This window comes from Lissotriton vulgaris, chromosome 11, assembly GCF_964263255.1.
Source record: "Lissotriton vulgaris chromosome 11, aLisVul1.2, whole genome shotgun sequence".
Classification (NCBI taxonomy): domain Eukaryota; kingdom Metazoa; phylum Chordata; class Amphibia; order Caudata; family Salamandridae; genus Lissotriton; species Lissotriton vulgaris.
The window spans coordinates 5,271,516-5,291,388 of NC_141699.1; the positions used below are offsets into that span (position 1 = coordinate 5,271,516).

The window sequence follows — 19,873 nt, forward strand, 5'->3', positions numbered from 1 at the left end:
CTTCTGGTTATTTCACAGGTGTACAAAGGCTTGTGCACAGTGAGTTCCCGCTTGAAGTGGCAGCTTCTTGTAGTTTCACGCTTGTGTACAGTGAGTGACAGGCTTCTGGTGTTTTTTCACGCTTGTGTACAGTTAGTGACAGGCTTCTGGTGATTTCACAAATGTGTACATGGAGTTCACACTTGAAAGTGACAGACTGATTGTGACTTCACACTTGTGTAAAGTGAGTTCACACTTGAGTGACATCCTTCTGGTGATTTCACGCTTGTGTACAGCGAGTGACAGGCTTCTGGTGATTTCACACGTGTACAGTGAGTGACAGGTTTCTGATGATGTCACACTTGAGTACAGTGAGTACACGCTTGGAGTGTTAGGTTTCTGGTGATTTCGCACGTGTATACAGTGAGTGACAGGCTTCTGGTGATTTCCCACGTGTGTACACTGAGCTCACACTTGAGAGTGACAGGCTTCTTGTGACATCACACTTGTGTAAAGTGAGTTCACACTTGAGAGTGACACGCTTCTGGTGATTTCACGCTTGTGTACAGTGAGTGACAGGCTTCTGGTGATTTCACACGTGCGTACAGTGAGTGACAGGCTTCTGGTGATTTCACACTTGTGTACACCGAGCTCACACTTGAGAGTGAGAGGCTGCTTGTGATTTCATACGTTCGTACAGTGAGTGACAGGCTTCTGGTGATTTCACGCTTGTGTACAGTGAGCGACAGGCTTCTGGTGATTTCACACTTGTGTACTCTGAGCTCACACTTGAGAGTGACAGGCTTCTTGTGACATCACACTTGTGTAAAGTGAGTTCACACTTGGGAGTGACAGGCTTCTGGTGATTTTACACGTGCGTACAGTGAGTGACAGGCTTCTGGTGATTTCACACTCGTGTGCACGGGGTTCGCACGAGGACTTGTAGTGGCTCGGCCTGGGCGCAGTATCTCGTCCCAGGCCGGCAGCGCACACACCGCAAGAGGCGGGCAGCTCCCGGGTTTTACCCCCGCCCCCGGTAGCGGCTCCTCCCCGCAGCCTGACAGTCACATTCCTGCCTGACATCACCCGGGCCGGCAGCGGCCAGGCAGGGAGTGAGTGCTTTACTGAAGGACTTGGCAGAGAGGAAAACACACAAATAAACAGATAAACAGGGACGGCGGCCGAGGAGCACACCGCCGCCCCCTGCTGAGCCGCTGCTGGGCGTCAGGAAACCTCAGCAGATCTCGAGGGGGGGTCTGGGGGCACTTACCGCGCTGCTCTTCAAAGGCATCTCTGTCCCATACAGAACTGTGTGGCCCCTCTCCTGGGTCCGCTAGGCGCTGGATGTCGGGGGCACCTCGATGGTGCAGGGGGAGGGGGCATCTGTGTGAAAAGGGGGCGCTGGCGGGGGTACTCGCCCCTCTTCTATGGAAGAAAGAAGCCCCCGGGCCCCCAGACTCACTGCTTTCAGCATTGCTTCTCTGATTACAGCCTCCGAGACCGCCGAGGACCCCGCCGCTGGCCCCCAGGGGCCCTTCCGCCAGGGGCCCGAGGCTCCGAGAATGCACTTCAGCTGCTGCACCAGAGACATGGAGGGTAAGTTAAAGAGTGTATCCACCCCTTTCCCCCTTCCCCCGCCATAATATGGACATCCATTCCCATCTCCGAGCAGGGATTCTTCTGGTTTAAGGCTGCTGGGTGGGGGGGGGGCAATTGGGGGCAAAGACATCCCGAATGCATGGACCTCCTTCGGTTGGCGCAACCCCGCAGACCCCCCCCCCCCCCCAGTAAAAGTGTGCTTTCCTTTCTTATAACCCCCCCCCCCCCTCCCCCCCGCTGCACCCAACGCCCCCACCTCCTCTGGCGAACATCTTTTATAGATAGTACAAATCACCCCGATTACTCTAAAATGCGGAATAATGTAACGTTTCAGTGAACCCGCATCTAATGAGGGTGTATGAAATACATGCATTAAACAGAAGACTAGTAAATTCGGAAATATGTTTGATGAACCCCCGATCCCGCTCTCCCTGCAAAAAAATGCACTTTTAGGAGCTCGGGGTGCACACGGGGTGCCAGGGATGCAAACCGGAAATTGTCATGTAATGAGCAGTTGTGACTGCGGCATCAGCGCCCCACACTTTAAGCTCAATAAAAAAAATCAACACTTTTTCTAGAAAACCGAACCTTTTCACCCCACTCGTACGCACTTAACAACATGTCTTCTACGGCGCATAACTCATTCTACGGTTTCAAATTGAAGACTTAAACAGCCGAATTTAACAAAAAGTAAAGAAAGAAACTCTGAAGCAAGTTAGAAATGTGTTCAAGTGGAGCCAGTAAATATGGAGTGAGGTCCGGCCAGAGAGGTGCGTGCGTGTGGCTTCAACCGTGACCTTATGTATGAGCCACGCACGGGTTTCAAGGCTTGGGAGCGGGTCTGAGGAAGGGGTTCAGCTGTGAAAATAACACGTCCCGGCCCTGCCGGCCGCGGCCTCCCTCTCTTCCATGAGACATCGGAGTTCAGAAACCCGAGCCGACAAAATAGCACTTTAAATATAAATACATAAATATACTTAGATTTAATGCAATTTTGTCAAGAAACTAGCATTTTAATTGGAAAACTCGCGCTGCGGGGCTGCTCAAATCTATTCGGGTGGCTGAAACATTAAGAAGGGCCTTTAAACGGGAAAATAACGGTGTCAACAAAACCATTTAAAAACCCCTCTTTGGCCAACCATAGAGGGCGAGAACAGAATACCAAAATTTCACCTCAACCGTCGTAAATACTTACTGTAGTGAGAGGCAAGCAGCAGCCATTTAGTAAGTGACAAAATATAACAGTAATGCGGAATCACAAAACTTACATTTATTTTACGCCATTACATTGAAAATAAATGTGGCCAAATAACACGTTGTGCAGAATTACTGTGCCCATAAACCGCATTCATACATTTATTGCTAAATGTCAAGTTATTACCAGAGAACAGGGACAATTATTCGCCCAAAAAAAGTTTACTGGCTGACAAATTGCTGGATAAAAATTACACGGGGAGAAACTATTAAAAATCACGAGGGCTCTTCAATGGTATTTTATTTTACTGCCCAAAATTAACCCTGTGCATCCTGGTTCGGGTTAATATACATGAAATAATTTTCATGGCTTAAATCCTATATATAAGACTATCTCATGACCCACTCAGTAATAAATATATATATATATATATATATATATATATATATATATATATATATATATATATATATATATATATATATATATATTCCTTACATCCCAGACTGTCAAGCACGCCCTTTCAGGGCATAGAGGACAGGGGGAAGTCCCAGCCTTCGGTGAACAGTCAATAGTTTGCGCCTCTTGTCCTCTAATTGTTAACCAAAAATACTCCTCTCTGGAAAGCTACAAATGTGAGTTTTTCGTTGAACCCCTTAAGGAGTCAAGAAAGAGGTTCGTGCGTGTTCATGTGTGTGTTTGTGGAGTGAGAGATAAATACAAAAAATATGGATTCTATCTATCGATCTATCTATCCGTGAGTCCGTCCATCCGTCCGTCTGTCTGTCCGTCTGTCTATCTATCTCCACACACACATATAACTACAGATAGAATGAAAGACAGCTAGATGCAAATATGGAAATAAATGTGTCTATGTAGACAGACAGGCGACGCAGGGACTGACGGACCAGGGCCGGTTTGAAGTGGTGCAGATGTACAGCCTCACCCCCAGGATGGATTTAAAGAGCCCCCCAGAAGCCTGGGTTATTGTTCAGGGCTGGGCTGGTGTGACGCAGGCTGTCCCTGGGGCCACTCCAGACCCCCGGGGACCCCAGACTTGTCCTCTGTGACACACACTTCTGACCGGAGCCGAGAGAGAGCGCGCCTGTTCACAGAGACACCTTTCACCCTTATTGAGGCGTCAATTACGAATGTCTCGTCAGAGACGGCGCGTCTTACAGCAGACACACGAAGCAATAGGCGCCCCTGGAAGTGAGTGTGTGTGGGGGGGTCTGATTGTATGGGCCCCTCAGTTGTGCCGGGGGCCCTCCGTGGTGAACGTATGGACCCTCTCTGTGCTGACAGTACTGTCCCTCAGAAGTGACGTTCGGGCTCTTCGGAGCTGACACTACGTGTCCCTCAGTAGTGACAGTACAGACCCCTCAGAAGTGACAGTACTGGCCCTCAGAAGTGACTGTACGGGCCCCTCGGTGCTGACACTGCGAGACCTTCAGTGTTCACAGTACGGGACCCACGGAAGTGACAGTACGGGCCCCTCAGCGGTGAATGTATGGACCATCTCCGTGCTGACAGTACTGTCCCTCAGTAGTGACAGTACGGGCCCCTCATAAGTGACAGCAGGGGACCCTCAGTTCTGACAGTACGGCCCCTCAGTGGTGACAGCACGGGCCCCTCGGTGCTGACAGTACGGTCCCTCAGCAATGACAGCAGGGGCCCCTCGGTGCTGACAGTACGGTCCCTCAGCAATGACAGCACGGGCCCCTCAGCGGTGAATGTATGGACCATCTCCGTGCTTACAGTACTGTCCCTCAGTAGTGACAGTACGGCCCCCTCAGAAGTGACAGCAGGGGCCCCTCAGTTCTGACAGTACGGCCCCTCAGTGGTGACAGCACGGGCCCCTCGGTGCTGACAGTACGGTACCTCAGCAATGACAGCAGGGGCCCCTCGGTGCTGACAGTACGGTCCCTCAGCAATGACAGCAGGGGCCCCTCGGTGCTGACAGTACGGTCCCTCAGCAATGACAGCAGGGGCACCGCAATGACAGCAGGGGCCCCTCGGTGCTGACAGTACGGTCCCTCAGCAATGACAGCAGGGGCCCCTCGGTGCTGACAGTACGGTCCCTCAGCAATGACAGCAGGGGCCCCTCGGTGCTGACAGTACGGTCCCTCAGCAGTGACAGCACGGGCCCCTCGGTGCTGACAGTACGGTCCCTCAGCAATGACAGCAGGGGCCCCTCGGTGCTGACAGTACGGTCCCTCAGCAGTGACAGCACGGGCCCCTCGGTGCTGACAGTACGGCCCCTCAGCGGTGACAGCACGGGCCCCCTCGTGCTGACAGTACGCGCTCCTCGGTGCTGACACTGCGGGCCCCTCAGAAGTGACAGCAGGGGCCCCTCGGTGCTGACAGTTCAGCCCCTCAGCAGTGACAGCAGGGCCCCGCGGTCGTGCCTTGGGTCTGCTCTGGGCCCGGGCTGGGGTATCGCCGACGCCGTCACGGGAAGCCGCGGGGTTGTCAACGACCTGTGGTTCCTTCTGGTGACAACGAGAGCCCGGGACCCCATAACATGCTCCCTGTGTCTGGGACCCCCTAACATGCTCCCTGTGTCTGTCGGGGCAGGAGAGGGGGCGCCCGGGCATTTCAAGGCTGCAGGGAGAGCCCGGGACCCCATAACATGCCCCCCCGTGTCTGTCGGGGCGGGAGAGGGGACCCCATAACATGCTCCCTGTGTCTCTCAGGTCCCGAGACCCGCCGGCGGCCGGGAGCGTCTTATCCAAATAGAAGAAACCGGTTCTCCAGGGAGGAAGGAAGGGCTGAGAGCAGACGAGAGAGGAGAGGGCAGTGGAGGGCTGAGAGCAGGCGAGAGAGGAGAGGGCAGTAGAGGACTGAGAGCAGACGAGAGAGGAGAGGGCAGTGGAGGGCTGAGAGCAGACGAGAGAGGAGAGGGCAGTGGAGGGCAGACGCAGACGAGAGAGAAGAGGGCAGTGGAGGGCTGAGAGCAGACGAGAGAGGAGAGGGCAGTGGAGGGCTGAGGCAGACGAGAGAGGAGAGGGCAGTGGAGGGCTGAGAGCAGACGAGAGAGGAGAGGGCAGTGGAGGGCTGAGAGCAGACGAGAGAGGAGAGGGCAGTGGAGGGCAGACGCAGACGAGAGAGGAGAGGGGAGTGGAGGGCTGAGAGCAGACGAGAGAGGAGAGGGCAGTGGAGGGCTGAGAGCAGACGAGAGAGGAGAGGGCAGTGGAGGGCTGAGGCAGACGAGAGAGGAGAGGGCAGTGGAGCGCTGAGAGCAGACGAGAGAGGAGAGGGCAGTGGAGGGCAGACGCAGACGAGAGAGGAGAGGGCAGTGGAGGGCAGACGCAGACGAGAGAGGAGAGGGGAGTGGAGGGCTGAGAGCAGACGAGAGAGGAGAGGGCAGTGGAAGGCTGAGAGCAGACGAGAGAGGAGGGGGCAGTGGAGGGCTGAGGCAGACGAGAGAGGAGAGGGCAGTGGAGGGCAGACGCAGACGAGAGAGGAGAGGGCAGTGGAGGGCTGAGGCAGACGAGAGAGGAGAGGGCAGTGGAGGGCTGAGAGCAGACGAGAGAGGAGAGGGCAGTGGAGGGCAGACGCAGACGAGAGAGGAGAGGGTAGTGGAGGGCTGAGAGCAGACGAGAGAGGAGAGGGCAGTGGAGGGCTGAGGCAGACGAGAGAGGAGAGGGCAGTGGAGGGCTGAGAGCAGAGGCGAGGGCAGAGGAGGGCTGAGGCAGACGAGAGAGGAGAAGGCAGTGGAGAGCTGAGAGCAGACGAGAGAGGAGTGGGCAGTGGAGGGCTGAGAGCAGAAGAGAGAGGAGAGGGCAGTGTAGGGCTGAGGCAGACGAGAGAGGAGAGGGTAGTGGAGAGCTGAGAGCAGACGAGAGAGGAGAGGGCAGTGGAGGGCTGAGGCAGACGAGAGAGGAGAGGGCAGTGGAGGGCTGAGGCAGACGAGAGAGGAGAGGGCAGTGGATGGCTGAGAGCAGACGAGAGAGGAGTGGGCAGTGGAGGACTGAGGCAGACGAGAGAGGAGAGGGCAGTGGAGGGCTGAGGCAGACGAGAGAGGAGTGGGCAGTGGAGTGCTGAGGCAGATGAGAGAGGAGTGGGCAGTGGAGGGCTGAGGCAGACGAGAGAGGAGAGGGCAGTGGATAGCTGAGGCAGTCGAGAGAGGAGAGGGCAGTGGGGGGCTGAGGCAGACGAGAGAGGAGAGGGTAGTGGAGGGCTGAGAGCAGACGAGAGAGGAGAGGGCAGTGGAGGGCTGAGAGCAGACGAGAGAGGAGAGGGCAGTGGAGGGCAGACGCAGACGAGAGAGGAGAGGGGAGTGGAGGGCTGAGAGCAGACGAGAGAGGAGGAGGCAGTGGAGGGCTGAGGCAGACGAGAGAGGAGAGGGCAGTGGAGGGCAGACGCAGACGAGAGAGGAGAGGGCAGTGGAGGGCTGAGGCAGACGAGAGAGGAGAGGGCAGTGGAGGGCTGAGGCAGACGAGAGAGGAGAGGGCAGTGGAGGGCTGAGAGCAGACGAGAGAGGAGAGGGCAGTGGAGGGCAGACGCAGACGAGAGAGGAGAGGGTAGTGGAGGGCTGAGAGCAGACGAGAGAGGAGAGGGCAGTGGAGGGCTGAGGCAGACGAGAGAGGAGAGGGCAGTGGAGGGCTGAGAGCAGAGGCGAGGGCAGAGGAGGGCTGAGGCAGACGAGAGAGGAGAAGGCAGTGGAGAGCTGAGAGCAGACGAGAGAGGAGTGGGCAGTGGAGGGCTGAGAGCAGAAGAGAGAGGAGAGGGCAGTGTAGGGCTGAGGCAGACGAGAGAGGAGAGGGTAGTGGAGAGCTGAGAGCAGACGAGAGAGGAGAGGGCAGTGGAGGGCTGAGGCAGACGAGAGAGGAGAGGGCAGTGGAGGGCTGAGGCAGACGAGAGAGGAGAGGGCAGTGGAGGGCTGAGGCAGTCTGTGGAGAGAGAGAGAGCAGAGGAAAGGGGGGAAAGCAGGAGGGTTGAGGGACTCTGCAGGGAGATGGCAGGGGCAGAAATGGAGGGAAACTGGAGAGAGAAGGCAGAGGAAAGAGGGCAGAACAGAAGGGCTGAGGTACTCTGCAGAGACGGAAGAGAGAAGAGGGCAGAACTGGAGGGCAGAGGGACTCTGCGGAGAGAGATTGCAGAGGAAAGAGGGCAGAAACAGAAGAGAGCATTGGGCCCTGCATAAACAGCAGGCAGACTGCAGAGGAGAGACTGTGTCCTGCATTAACAGCAGGCAGACTACAGAGGAGAGACTGGGTCCTGCATTAACAGCAGGCAGACTGCAGTAGAGAGTTTGGTCAGTGCATAAACAGCATAGAGGCTGCAGGGGAGAGACTGGGTCCTGCATAAACAGCAGACAAGCCACAGAGGAGGGCTTGGGCTTTGCATGAACAACAGGGCCCTGCACAGACTGCAGAGGAGGGGGCAGGCACAGTGACTGGAGATCACAGCACACACTGTAGAGAAGAAAGGGAGACCCTCCATAGACACCAGGGGATGGCTGGAGACCCTCCACAGACACCAGGGAGGGCTGGATACCCCTCCCCAGACACCAGGGAGGGCCGGAGACCTTTCCACAGACACCAGGGGGTGGATGGAGACCCTCCACAGATACCAGGGGTGGCTGAAGACCCTTCACAGACACCAGGGGATGGCTGGAGACCTCCACAGACACCAGGGGGTGGCTGTAGACCCTCCACAGACACCAGGGGATGGCTGGAGACCCTCTACAGACACCAGGGGATGGCTGGAGATCCTCCACAGACACCAGGGGGGCTGGAGACCCTCCACAGACACCAAGGAATAGCTGGAGACCCTCCGCAGACACCAGGGGATGGATGGAGACCCCTCCACAGACACCAGGGGGGCTGGAGACCCTCCACAGACACCAGGGGATGGATGGAGACCCCTCCACAGACACCAGGGGATGGCTGGAGACCCCTCCACAGACACCAGGGGGGCTGGAGACCCTCCACAGACACCAGGGGATGGATGGAGACCCCTCCACAGACACCAGGGGATGGCTGGAGACCCTCCAGAGACACCAGGGGATGGAGACCCTCCACAGACACCAGGGGGGGCTGTAGACCCTCTACAGACACCAGGGGGTGGCTTGAGACCCTCCACAGACACCAGGGGATGGATGGAGACCCTCTACAGACGCCAGGGGATGGCTGGAGAGCCCCCACAGACACCAGGGGATGGCTGGAGACCCTCCACAGACACCAGGGGGTGGCTGGAGACCCTCTACAGACACCAGGGGATGTCTGGAGACTCTCTACAGACACCAGGGGATGACTGGAGACCCTCCACAGACACCAGGGGGTGGCTGGAGACCCTCCAAAGACACCAGGGAATAGCTGGAGACCCTCCACAGACACCAGGGGGTGGCTGGAGACCCCTCCACAGACACCAGGGGGTGGCTGGAGACCCCTCCACAGACACCAGGGGGTGGCTGGAGACCCCTCCACAGACACCTGGGGGTGGCTGGAGACCCTCCACAGACACCAGGGGATGGCTGGAGACCCTCCACAGACACCAGGGGGTGGCTGGAGACCCCTCCACAGACACCAGGGGGTGGCTGGAGACCCCTCCACAGACACCAGGGGGTGGCTGGAGACCCCTCCACAGACACCAGGGGGTGGCTGGAGACCCTCCACAGACACCAGGGGATGTCTGGAGACTCTCTACAGACACTAGGGGATGACTGGAGACCCTCCACAGACACCAGGGGGTGGCTCGAGACCCTCCACACACACCAGGGGGTGGATGGAGACCCCTCCACAGACACCAGGGGATGGTTGGAGACCCTCCACAGACACCCGGGGATGGCTGGAGACCCTCTACAGACACCAGGGGATGGATGGAGACCCTCTACAGACACCAGGGGATGGCTGGAGATCCTCCACAGACACCAGGGTGGCTGGAGACCCTCCACAGACACCAAGGAATAGCTGGAGACCCTCCGCAGACACCAGGGGATGGATGGAGACCCCTCCACAGACACCAGGGGGGCTGGAGACCCTCCACAGACACCAGGGGATGGATGGAGACCCCTCCACAGACACCAGGGGATGGCTGGAGACCCCTCCACAGACACCAGGGGGGCTGGAGACCCTCCACAGACACCAGGGGATGGATGGAGACCCCTCCACAGACACCAGGGGATGGCTGGAGACCCTCCAGAGACACCAGGAGATGGAGACCCTCTACAGACACCAGGGGATGGCTCGAGACCCTCCACAGACACCAGGGGATGGATGGAGACCCTCTACAGACGTCAGGGGACGGCTGGAGACCCTCCAAAGACACCAAGGAATAGCTGGAGACCCTCCACAGACACCAGGGGGTGGCTGGAGACCCCTCCACAGACACCAGGGGGTGGCTGGAGACCCTCCACAGACACCAGGGGATGGCTGGAGACCCTCCACAGACACCAGGGGGTGGCTGGAGACCCCTCCACAGACACCAGGGGGTGGCTGGAGACCCTCCACAGACACCAGGGGGTGGCTGGAGACCCCTCCACAGACACCAGGGGGTGGCTGGAGACCCCTCCACAGACATCAGGGGATGGCTGGAGACCCTCCACAGACACCAGGGGGTGGCTGGAGACCCTCTACAGACACCAGGGGATGTTTGGAGACTCTCAACAGACACCAGGGGGTGGCTGGAAACCCTCCACAGACACCAGGGGATGGCTGGAGACCCTCCACAGACACCAGGGGATGGCTGGAGACCCTCCACAGACACCAGGGGATGGCTAGAGACCCCCCACAGACACCAGGGGGTGGCTGGAGACCCTCTACAGACACCAGGGGATGTCTGGAGACTCTCTACAGACACCAGGGGATGACTGGAGACCCTCCACAGACACCAGGAGGTGGCTGGAGACCCTCCATGACACCAAGGAATAGCTGGAGACCCTCCACAGACACCAGGGGGTGGCTGGAGACCCCTCCACAGACACCAGGGGGTGGCTGGAGACCCCTCCACAGACACCAGGGGGTTGCTGGAGACCCCTCCACAGACACCTGGGGGTGGCTGGAGACCCTCCACAGACACCAGGGGATGGCTGGAGACCCTCCACAGACACCAGGGGGTGGCTGGAGACCCCTCCACAGACACCAGGGGGTGGCTGGAGACCCCTCCACAGACACCAGGGGGTGGCTGGAGACCCCTCCACAGACACCAGGGGGTGGCTGGAGACCCTCCACAGACACCAGGGGATGTCTGGAGACTCTCTACAGACACTAGGGGATGACTGGAGACCCTCCACAGACACCAGGGGGTGGCTCGAGACCCTCCACAGACACCAGGGGGTGGATGGAGACCCCTCCACAGACACCAGGGGATGGATGGAGACCCTCCACAGACACCAGGGGATGGCTGTAGACCCTCTACAGACACCCGGGGATGGCTGGAGACCCTCTACAGACACCAGTGGATGGATGGAGACCCTCTACAGACACCAGGGGATGGCTGGAGATCCTCCACAGACACCAGGGTGGCTGGAGACCCTCCACAGACACCAAGGAATAGCTGGAGACCCTCCGCAGACACCAGGGGATAGATGGAGACCCCTCCACAGACACCAGGGGGGCTGGAGACCCTCCACAGACACCAGGGGATGGATGGAGACCCCTCCACAGACACCAGGGGATGGCTGGAGACCCCTCCACAGACACCAGGGGGGCTGGAGACCCTCCACAGACACCAGGGGATGGATGGAGACCCCTCCACAGACACCAGGGGATGGCTGGAGACCCTCCAGAGACACCAGGAGATGGAGACCCTCTACAGACACCAGGGGATGGCTCGAGACCCTCCACAGACACCAGGGGATGGATGGAGACCCTCTACAGACGCCAGGGGATGGCTGAAGACCCTCCAAAGACACCAAGGAATAGCTGGAGACCCTCCACAGACACCAGGGGGTGGCTGGAGACCCCTCCACAGACACCAGGGGGTGGCTGGAGACCCTCCACAGACACCAGGGGATGGCTGGAGACCCTCCACAGACACCAGGGGGTGGCTGGAGACCCCTCCACAGACACCAGGGGGTGGCTGGAGACCCTCCACAGACACCAGGGGGTGGCTGGAGACCCCTCCACAGACACCAGGGGGTGGCTGGAGACCCCTCCACAGACACCAGGGGGTGGCTGGAGACCCCTCCACAGACACCAGGGGATGGCTGGAGACCCTCCACAGACACCAGGGGGTGGCTGGAGACCCTCTACAGACACCAGGGGATGTTTGGAGACTCTCTACAGACACCAGGGGGTGGCTGGAAACCCTCCACAGACACCAGGGGATGGCTGGAGACCCTCCACAGACACCAGGGGATGGCTAGAGACCCCCACAGACACCAGGGGATGGCTGGAGACCCTCCAGAGACACCATGGGATGCTGGAACACCCTCCGCAGACACCAGGGGGTGGCTGTAGACCCTCCACAGACACCAGGGGGTGGCTGTACACCCTCCACAGACACCAAGGAATAGCTGGAAACCCTGCTCAGACAGGAAGGGGGGGTCTTGGCATGCCCAGACGGCAGAGGGAGCCTGGCACCCCTGCCCAGACACCAGGCAGAGCTGGGGGGTGCAGAACTGAAGAGGAAGTCTGGGGACCCTGCAGAGGCAGGGTGGACCTGTGGCGCTCACACGCACTGGGGGTGCCATGCACAGAAGGCAGGGGGGCTGTGACCCTGCACTGGATGCACAGAAGGCAGGGGGGCTGTGACCTTGCACGGACACAGGGAGCGCTTACAAAACAAGACAGAGAGCAAAGAAAGCAACTGAGGTGGGCTACGGTTGTGCAGACCCCAACAGGGAGCTGCTGCTAGACACCCCTGCACAGAGAGCAGGGGGGGGGCTGAGGAATCCCTACAGGAGAGCAGGCAGTAGAGAGGACGCATGGGTGTCAAACTGAGTAGGAGAGTCAGGGCAGACAGACAGACAGAGAGAGAGAGAAAGAGAGAGAGTGAAGACAGAGAGAGAGAGAAAGGGAGAGAGAGAGACAGACAGACAGACAGACAGAGAGAGAGAGAAAGAGAGAGAGAGAGAGGGAGCGCGCCTTGTCACGACTGTCTACTCTAGGCGCTACCTGCTGAAGCGCTGCGAGAGTGTGGTGAGGCGGATTCCTGTCATGAGAGGGAGGCCGCAGCGGGAGCAGGCAGGGCCAGGCAGGGCCAAGCAGCTCCGAGGGGCAGAGCTCGGCCAGCCCAGACAAGGAGGCAGGAAGGCAGCCAGCAGAGTGTGAGAGTCGGCACAGCCTGCACCGAGAGGAGAGTAAACAGGCAGGGGAGACCACGACGAGACCGCAGAGACAGGCAACCCGGGGCCAAGACAAGTAGCCACACGTGGCAAGGGCTTGTGCTGTGGAGGAAGCCAAGGCCCCGGAGGGACAGGCAGCCCCGGAGGAGGGGAGAACCAGGAACTGCCAGAGAGAAGAGACTGCCATAGAGACGGAAGGCTGCAGCTGCAAGAAAGAAGGTAGAGACACTGCCAAAGAGAGAGAAGACTGGAGCTGCCAGAGAGAAGAGGAAAGAGACGGCCATAGAGAGCGAGGGGAGACCGGAGCTGCAAGAGAGAAGACGAAAGAGAGTGCCATAGAGAGAGGAGAGAGATGCCTGGAGCTGCAAGAGGGAAACAGGAAGAGAGACTGCCACAGAGAAGAAAAGGAGGGAGTCTGGAGCTGCAAGAGAGAGGGTGAAGGAACACCTAAAGGGAAGGAGAGAGAGGAAGAGAGAGAGAGAGAGAGAGTGCCGGAGGCGAGGAACGGAGACTGTCATACAGCGGAGGAGGCAGAAAACTGAAGGTGCACAGGAGAAGAAGAGAGAGAGACTGCCATAAAGGAGGGACAAGCCTGTCACGCGGAGGACAAGAACCAGGAACTGCACGATACATGAGGAGAGAGAGAAGGGCTGCCATAGAGAGGGGGAGGGACAAAGAGTGACCCAGAGAGGGACTGCCATAGAGAGGAGGAGCGAAGAGCTGCAAGAGAGAGGGGGAGGGACAAAGAGGGACCGAGAGGGACTGCCATAGAGAGGAGGAGTCTGGAGCTGCAAGAGAGAGGGCGAGGGACAAAGAGTGGCACCGAGAGGGACTGCCCTAGAGAGGAGGAGTCTGAAGCTGCAAGAGAGAGGGGAAGGGACAAAGAGTGACAAAGAGAGGGACTGCCATAGAGAGGAGGAGCCAGGCCATGCACGAGAGAGGGGGAGGGACAAAGAGGGACAGAGAGGGACTGCCCTAGAGAGGAGGAGTCTGGAGCTGCAAGAGAGAGGGGGGGACAAAGAGTGACACCGAGAGGGACTGCCATAGAGAGGAGGAGCGAGGAGCTGCAAGAGAGTGGGGAGGGACAAAGAGTGACACATAGAGGGACTGCCATAGAGAAGAGGAGCGAGGAGCTGCAAGAGAGAGGGGGGGGGCAAAGAGTGACCCAGAGAGGGACTGCCATAGAGGGGAGGAGTCTGGAGGTGCAAGAGGGAGGGGGGGCAAAGAGTGACACCGAGAGGGACTGCCATAGAGAGGAGGAGCGAGGAGCTGCAAGAGAGAGGGGGAGGGACAAAGAGTGACCCAAAGAGGGACTGCCATAGAGAAGAGGAGCGAGGAGCTGCAAGAGAGAGGGGAGGGACAAAGAGTGACCCAGAGAGGGACTGCCATAGAGAGGAGGAGCGAGGAGCTGCAAGAGAGAGGGGGGGGGACAAAGAGTGACCCAAAGAGGGACTGCCATAGAGAGGAGGAGTCTGAAGCTGCAAGAGAGAGGGGGGACAAAGAGTGACACCGAGAGGGACTGCCATAGAGGGGAGGAGCGAGGAGCTGCAAGAGAGAGGGGGAGGGACAAGGAGTGACACCGAGAGAGACTGTCATAGAAAGAAGGAGTCTGGAGCTGCAAGAGAGAGGGGGAGGGACAAAGAGTGACACAGAGAGGGACTGCCATAGAGAGGAGGAGCGAGGAGCTGCAAGAGGGAGGGGGGACAAAGAGTGACACAGAGAGGGACTGCCATAGAGAGGAGGAGCGAGGAGCTGCAAGAGAGAGGGGGAGTGACAAAGAGTGACTCAAAGAGGGACTGCCATAGAGAGGAGGAGCGAGGAGCTGCAAGAGAGAGGGGGAGGGACAAAGAGTGACACCGAGAGGGACTGCCATAGAGAGGAGGAGCGAGGGGCTGCAAGAGAGAGGGGGGGGGACAAAGAGTGACTCAAAGAGGGACTGCCATAGAGAGGAGGAGCGAGGAGCTGCAAGAGAGAGGGGGAGGGACAAAGAGTGACCCAAAGAGGGACTGCCATATAGGAGGAGTCTAGCGCTCCACTAGAGAGGGAGAAGTGGCAGCGAGAGAGGATGAACAGAGAGTGGCAGAGGGGGGCAGGGCCTCAGCTGCTCGAAAGAAGGGGACGGAGAGGGACTGCCATAGAGGAGGAGTCTAGCGCTCCACGAGAGAGGGAGAAGTGGCAGCGAGAGAGGATGAACGGAGAGTGGCAGAGGGGGGCGGGGCCTCAGCTGCTCGAAAGAAGGGGACAGAGACAGTAATAGAGAAGTCGAAAGCTATCAGAGAGAAGGAGCCTAGAAACCCTGCCCGGAAGCTCAGGGGGTTGGGGGCCAGGGTGAGGGAAGGGCAGATCCAGAGAGGGAGAGAGAGCCGACCACAACCCCATCCCTGGGAAGAGAGAGAAGGAAGGCTGCGGGGCACAGTCACGGGCGAGGAAGGGCGCCGAGGCTGCCAGAGAGGAGGGAGAGGCTGCGAAGGAGAAAGGGGGAGGGGGAAGAGAGAGAGAAACATTGAAAAGACAAGAGGGAAGAGAAGCCGGAGAGAGAAGACATGGCAAAGGGCAGACCCACAGCCCGCAGGAGCGAAAGGACAGGAGCTGACAGAGGGACTCGCGGAGACTGCGAAGGACAGGGGCAGGCGTGAAGAGGGAAGGGAGAGACAAGCACTGCAGCAGGGAGGGGAGGGCGCCAAGAGACAGGCGGAGCCAGCAGGGAGAAGAGGAAGAGAGGCAGCCGCGGGAGGAAGAAGAAAGTGCAGAGGCCGCAGCCGGCCGCACAGAGGAAAGAGCCCATCTGGGCAAGGACTGGGCACCGTGCCCCCACCCACCCCCTTCCCTCCGCCCTCTGGCACCCAGGAATGCCTACTCCTGACGCGGTCTCCTCCCCTCCCGCCCCTGGCCCCCTCCCCGACTCCAGCAGCAAATCAGAGAGGGCTGAGCCCCTCCGGCCAGTGATCTCACAGGACTGAGGAGAGGGGCCCACACTCTGCGTGCACCCTGCACCCCAAACACGGCTGCGAAGAGACCGGGAGGCCGAGGCTGAGTGAAGCGAAGGCGGGAGGGAGCTGACTGGCAACGCTGCACCCCGACCTGCTCCCCAGTCAGGAGGCTAACTGGGAACTCTGCACCCCGACCTGCACCCCAGTCAGGAGGCTAACTGGGAACTCTGCACCCCGACCTGCACCCCAGTCAGGAGGCTAACTGGGAACTCTGCCCCCGACCTGCTCCCAGTCAGGAGGCTAACTGGGAACTCTGCACCCGCCCCGCCCCCCGACACCGGGGTGCAAGGAGTGAAGAGGGGGCCCTTGGAGATAGACCCACTGCACCCCGACCTGGTGCCCCAAACGCCAGACATCGAGGAGTGAAATAGGAGCAAGGGACAGGCCACCCCGACCTGCCCCCACAAACCCCAGGCAGCAAGGAGTGAAGAGGGGGCCCGGGGAGAGCGCCCCACTGCACCCCGACCTGCTCCCCAAACCCCAGGCTGCAAGGACTGAAGAGGGGGCCCGGGGAGAGCGCCCAACTGCACCCCGACCTGCTCCACCAACCCTCAGGCTGCAAGGACTGAAGAGGGGGCCCGGGGAAAGCGCCCCACTGCACCCCGACCTGCTCCCCAACCCTCAGGCTGCAGACAGCTGGCCAGGGCGGCTGCACCCAGGGCTGCCCCCGCAGCAGGCCGTGCAGGCAGGGGCGAGTTCCTGCCCCTACACCCAGGACTGTGGGGGCTGAAGCCGGGCGGGCAGTTCCTGCTGGGAGAGGCGTCCCCCCGACCCCCGAGTTTGCAGGACTGAAGCGGGACAGGCGGCCGGAGTGGGGCCCCCGCACCCCGCCAGGCCCCCCCATAGGAAGGGGGCGCAGTGCCAGGAGTTTTCAGGGGGTTCAGACTGGATAAGGAGGCGCGCGCGAGCTGATCTAAGACTTGAGGCTGCTTTTGTGTTTTCTTCTGTGTTTTTGGAATGATTTCGGCCATTTCCAGCCCCTGGCTGACACAACTCTCCCATTTTTGCGATGTTGCAGCTTTCACGGCCAACAGCCTGAGCAGCCTGAACGCGTCGGGGGGCTACCACCTGTCCCCCTCTCCGGGGGACCCCTACAGCAGCCAGCATGAGGCCCACTACGAGCCCTGCTCCGCCGCCCAGCACAGCTACCCCTCGTTCGGGCCGGGGAGCAGCGGCGGCCCGGCCGGGCCGGAGCCCGAGGCTGGGGGGCCCCCCTCCAGCGCGTCCACCCCCGGAGGAAGCAGCAAGCCCCCCGTCAAGAAGAACCCCAAAGTGTCCAACATCACCGTGCAGCTGGAGATGAAGGCGCTGTGGGACGAGTTCAACCAGCTGGGCACCGAGATGATAGTCACCAAGGCGGGCAGGTGAGGAGCTGGGGGCGAGGGGGGCATGGGTGGGCGCCATACACGCTACGGCTGGCAGGTGAGCTGGGACATGAAGGTGGGAGCCTGGCTATTCAGCAGTCTAGCTGGCTACAGGGGGCAGGAGAGTGTGAGGGGGCATTGAGGTGGGTAATTGGTAGGTACCATACTGGCTTCAGGGGGCAGGTGAGGAGGAGGGGGCACCGAGGTGGTGGGCACCATACTGGATGCAGGGGGCAGGAGAGGGTGTGGGGGCATGGAGGTGGGGGCATGGGTAGTCACCAAACTGGCTAGGGGGGGCAGGCGAGGAGCTGGGCCCATTGATGTGGGCACTATAGTGGCTATAGGGGGCAGGCGAGGAGCTGGGGTATAGAGGTGGGTGCATGAGGGGGCACCCTACTAGCTACAGGGTCAAACGAGGAGCTGGTGGCGACATGGAGGTGGGCACCATTCTGGGTACAGGGGGCAGGCGAGGAGCTGGGGGCATGAATAGGTACCGAGGTGATTGTCACCACGGCGGGCAGGTGAGCAGCTGGGGGTACAAGGGTCTTCCGTGGTCAATGCCTCATCGAAGCAGGCGAGGAGCTGGAGGAAGGGGGAGGGGGAGAGGGGGCTATGGGTGGGGTGACCGGGGGAGGGGGGCATGCTGGTGAAGGGCATTGGGGTATCATGGGAAAGGGTACAGGCGAGGCGACCCGGGGCAACTCTTGGGGGTCACCCAGGTGAGAAGCGAGGACTGAGGCGCCATGATGAATAGAATCCAGGCCATTATTAACGATAACGGCCCGAATTCACAGCGGCCTCGGGGGAGGGTGTTGTTATTATTAGCTGCAGCAGTAGATGAGGATGGTTATTTATATCAATGTTATTATGCAAGTATAAATACATCTACTGCTACCCCTACCATGAATAATACGAAATCACCACTGCAACAAGTACTATCAAAGTGGGGGGGCCCTAGCGAAGCCCACCCTGGTTACTTCAGATGAACACTCATAATATTATTAATACCAGCGATAATAATAATTAATAGCGCTCACACTGGTCTCCAGGGCAGGAGGCAGGGGCCGCAGGTAGGTGTTTCTATGTAGGGGTCCCCACTGCCGTTATCTTTCCTAACCTTCGGTTACGTCCTAAACCCTCCTCTATCATCCTGCCCCCCCCTGCAGTCATCCATTTCTCACCCCCACGTTTAATCCTCAGCCCCCCCCCACCCATCTCCCTTATACACTTTTTACTTTCTGTTTCATTTTTGTCCCAACCCTCCGAGTCTCTGACCCTTGTATACCACCCAAACCCTCATCTCTCCGTCCCTGCCCCCGCCCCTTTACCACCAAACCCTATCCCTTCGTCTCTCAGCAGCCCCCCCCCCCCCCCCGTTGCACACACGCACCCCCTCAAACTCTCTGGGTGCTTTTTCTGCAATTCTTTGCTCCGGTGACGTCATCCGTTGCTCTCTTCAGTATCTGCGCGTGCACTCATCCACTCGCACACCCCCCCTAAAACCACACTTTGACGCCCCATTGACCCCAAAACAGACGCCCGCGCACCAGCTCCGATGGGGGCTTCGCCCCACAAGCTAAGTTTAAAGAAATTGCACTTAAAAATGTGACTTCCAAATATAAAACAGACGTTACAACTTACTGTCAGATACACGGGCCTGTGTTTACTGCTAGACAAAGAGGGGTTCCCTCAAAGACCCCCAAAACAGAGCTCTTTCAACCTCCCTATCAGGGTACCCACGTTAAGGGGGGTCCGAGGGTTCAGCGTGGGACAATTTGGGGGCATCGAAATGAACCCCTCTCATTTTGAGCTCTCCATGAGGGGGTCGGTCCGTGAATCGAAGCTGCTTGAATTACAAAACCTTCAATTTTAGGGAGAGACTCGCCGTGAAGAATAAATCCTCCAGTTAAACCCGGTACAAGCAGGGAGGGGCTCCATTCACTCCTTTACATCGGTGAACTTTAGGAGACTGAAGGGGTTTGGAAGAGGTTAGAGGTACTTTAAAAGGCGAATGTGAGCTCTTTTTATCTGGCTTTATAAAGAAGACGGACACGGTCACTGCCCCTTGTTGGGGAACCGGTGCAATGTTTGTACTTGCTATTTTGTCGAGAACGTCCATTTTCGATAATTGCACGAAAAAGAATCTTCCGTGCACGTTTAGAATCACGAAAATATATTTGTGAAACCCGAAGAAGCATAGTTAGTGTTCTAACCCGGAGGGCGGGCTATTTTTTATTCTTCAGACTCAGTTTGAAGATGACACACAGCGCGTCATAAAACACCTACATGTAAATAAATATAGTATCTGTATTTATACTTTCCGTTTGGTATGAACCCTTCGTGTTTATAATAATTGTTACTATTCGACACTTTAAAGCGATCTGACCACAGAAAGATAACACTGCCCAAAAATGTGACTCTGAGGCCGGGGGTGGCCGGATGGACGTTAATAAGGATTGATGGTTCACGCCTGTCAAGCTCGGGGTGATTCTCGGTGAAAAAGGTGAATATA

At 58.6% G+C, this 19,873-nt stretch overlaps 1 protein-coding gene across 2 annotated transcripts in view; it reads left to right on the forward strand.

Annotated features, from left to right (window-relative positions):
- The first annotated feature begins 1,080 nt into the window (after positions 1-1,080).
- The window catches only part of TBX1 (T-box transcription factor 1), an 89,866-nt gene continuing 71,073 nt past the window's right edge, over positions 1,081-19,873 (forward strand). The window contains exons 1-2 of one of the 2 annotated variants that reach the window (XM_086942631.1): positions 1,081-1,575; positions 17,016-17,361. In XM_086942631.1, coding sequence (XP_086798757.1) covers positions 1,407-1,575; positions 17,016-17,361 — 515 coding nt within the window. In that variant the 5' untranslated portion in view covers positions 1,081-1,406. Of the gene's footprint in view, positions 1,576-16,962; positions 17,362-19,873 lie in introns of both variants that reach the window. The other variant, XM_086942630.1, reaches the window with a different exon arrangement.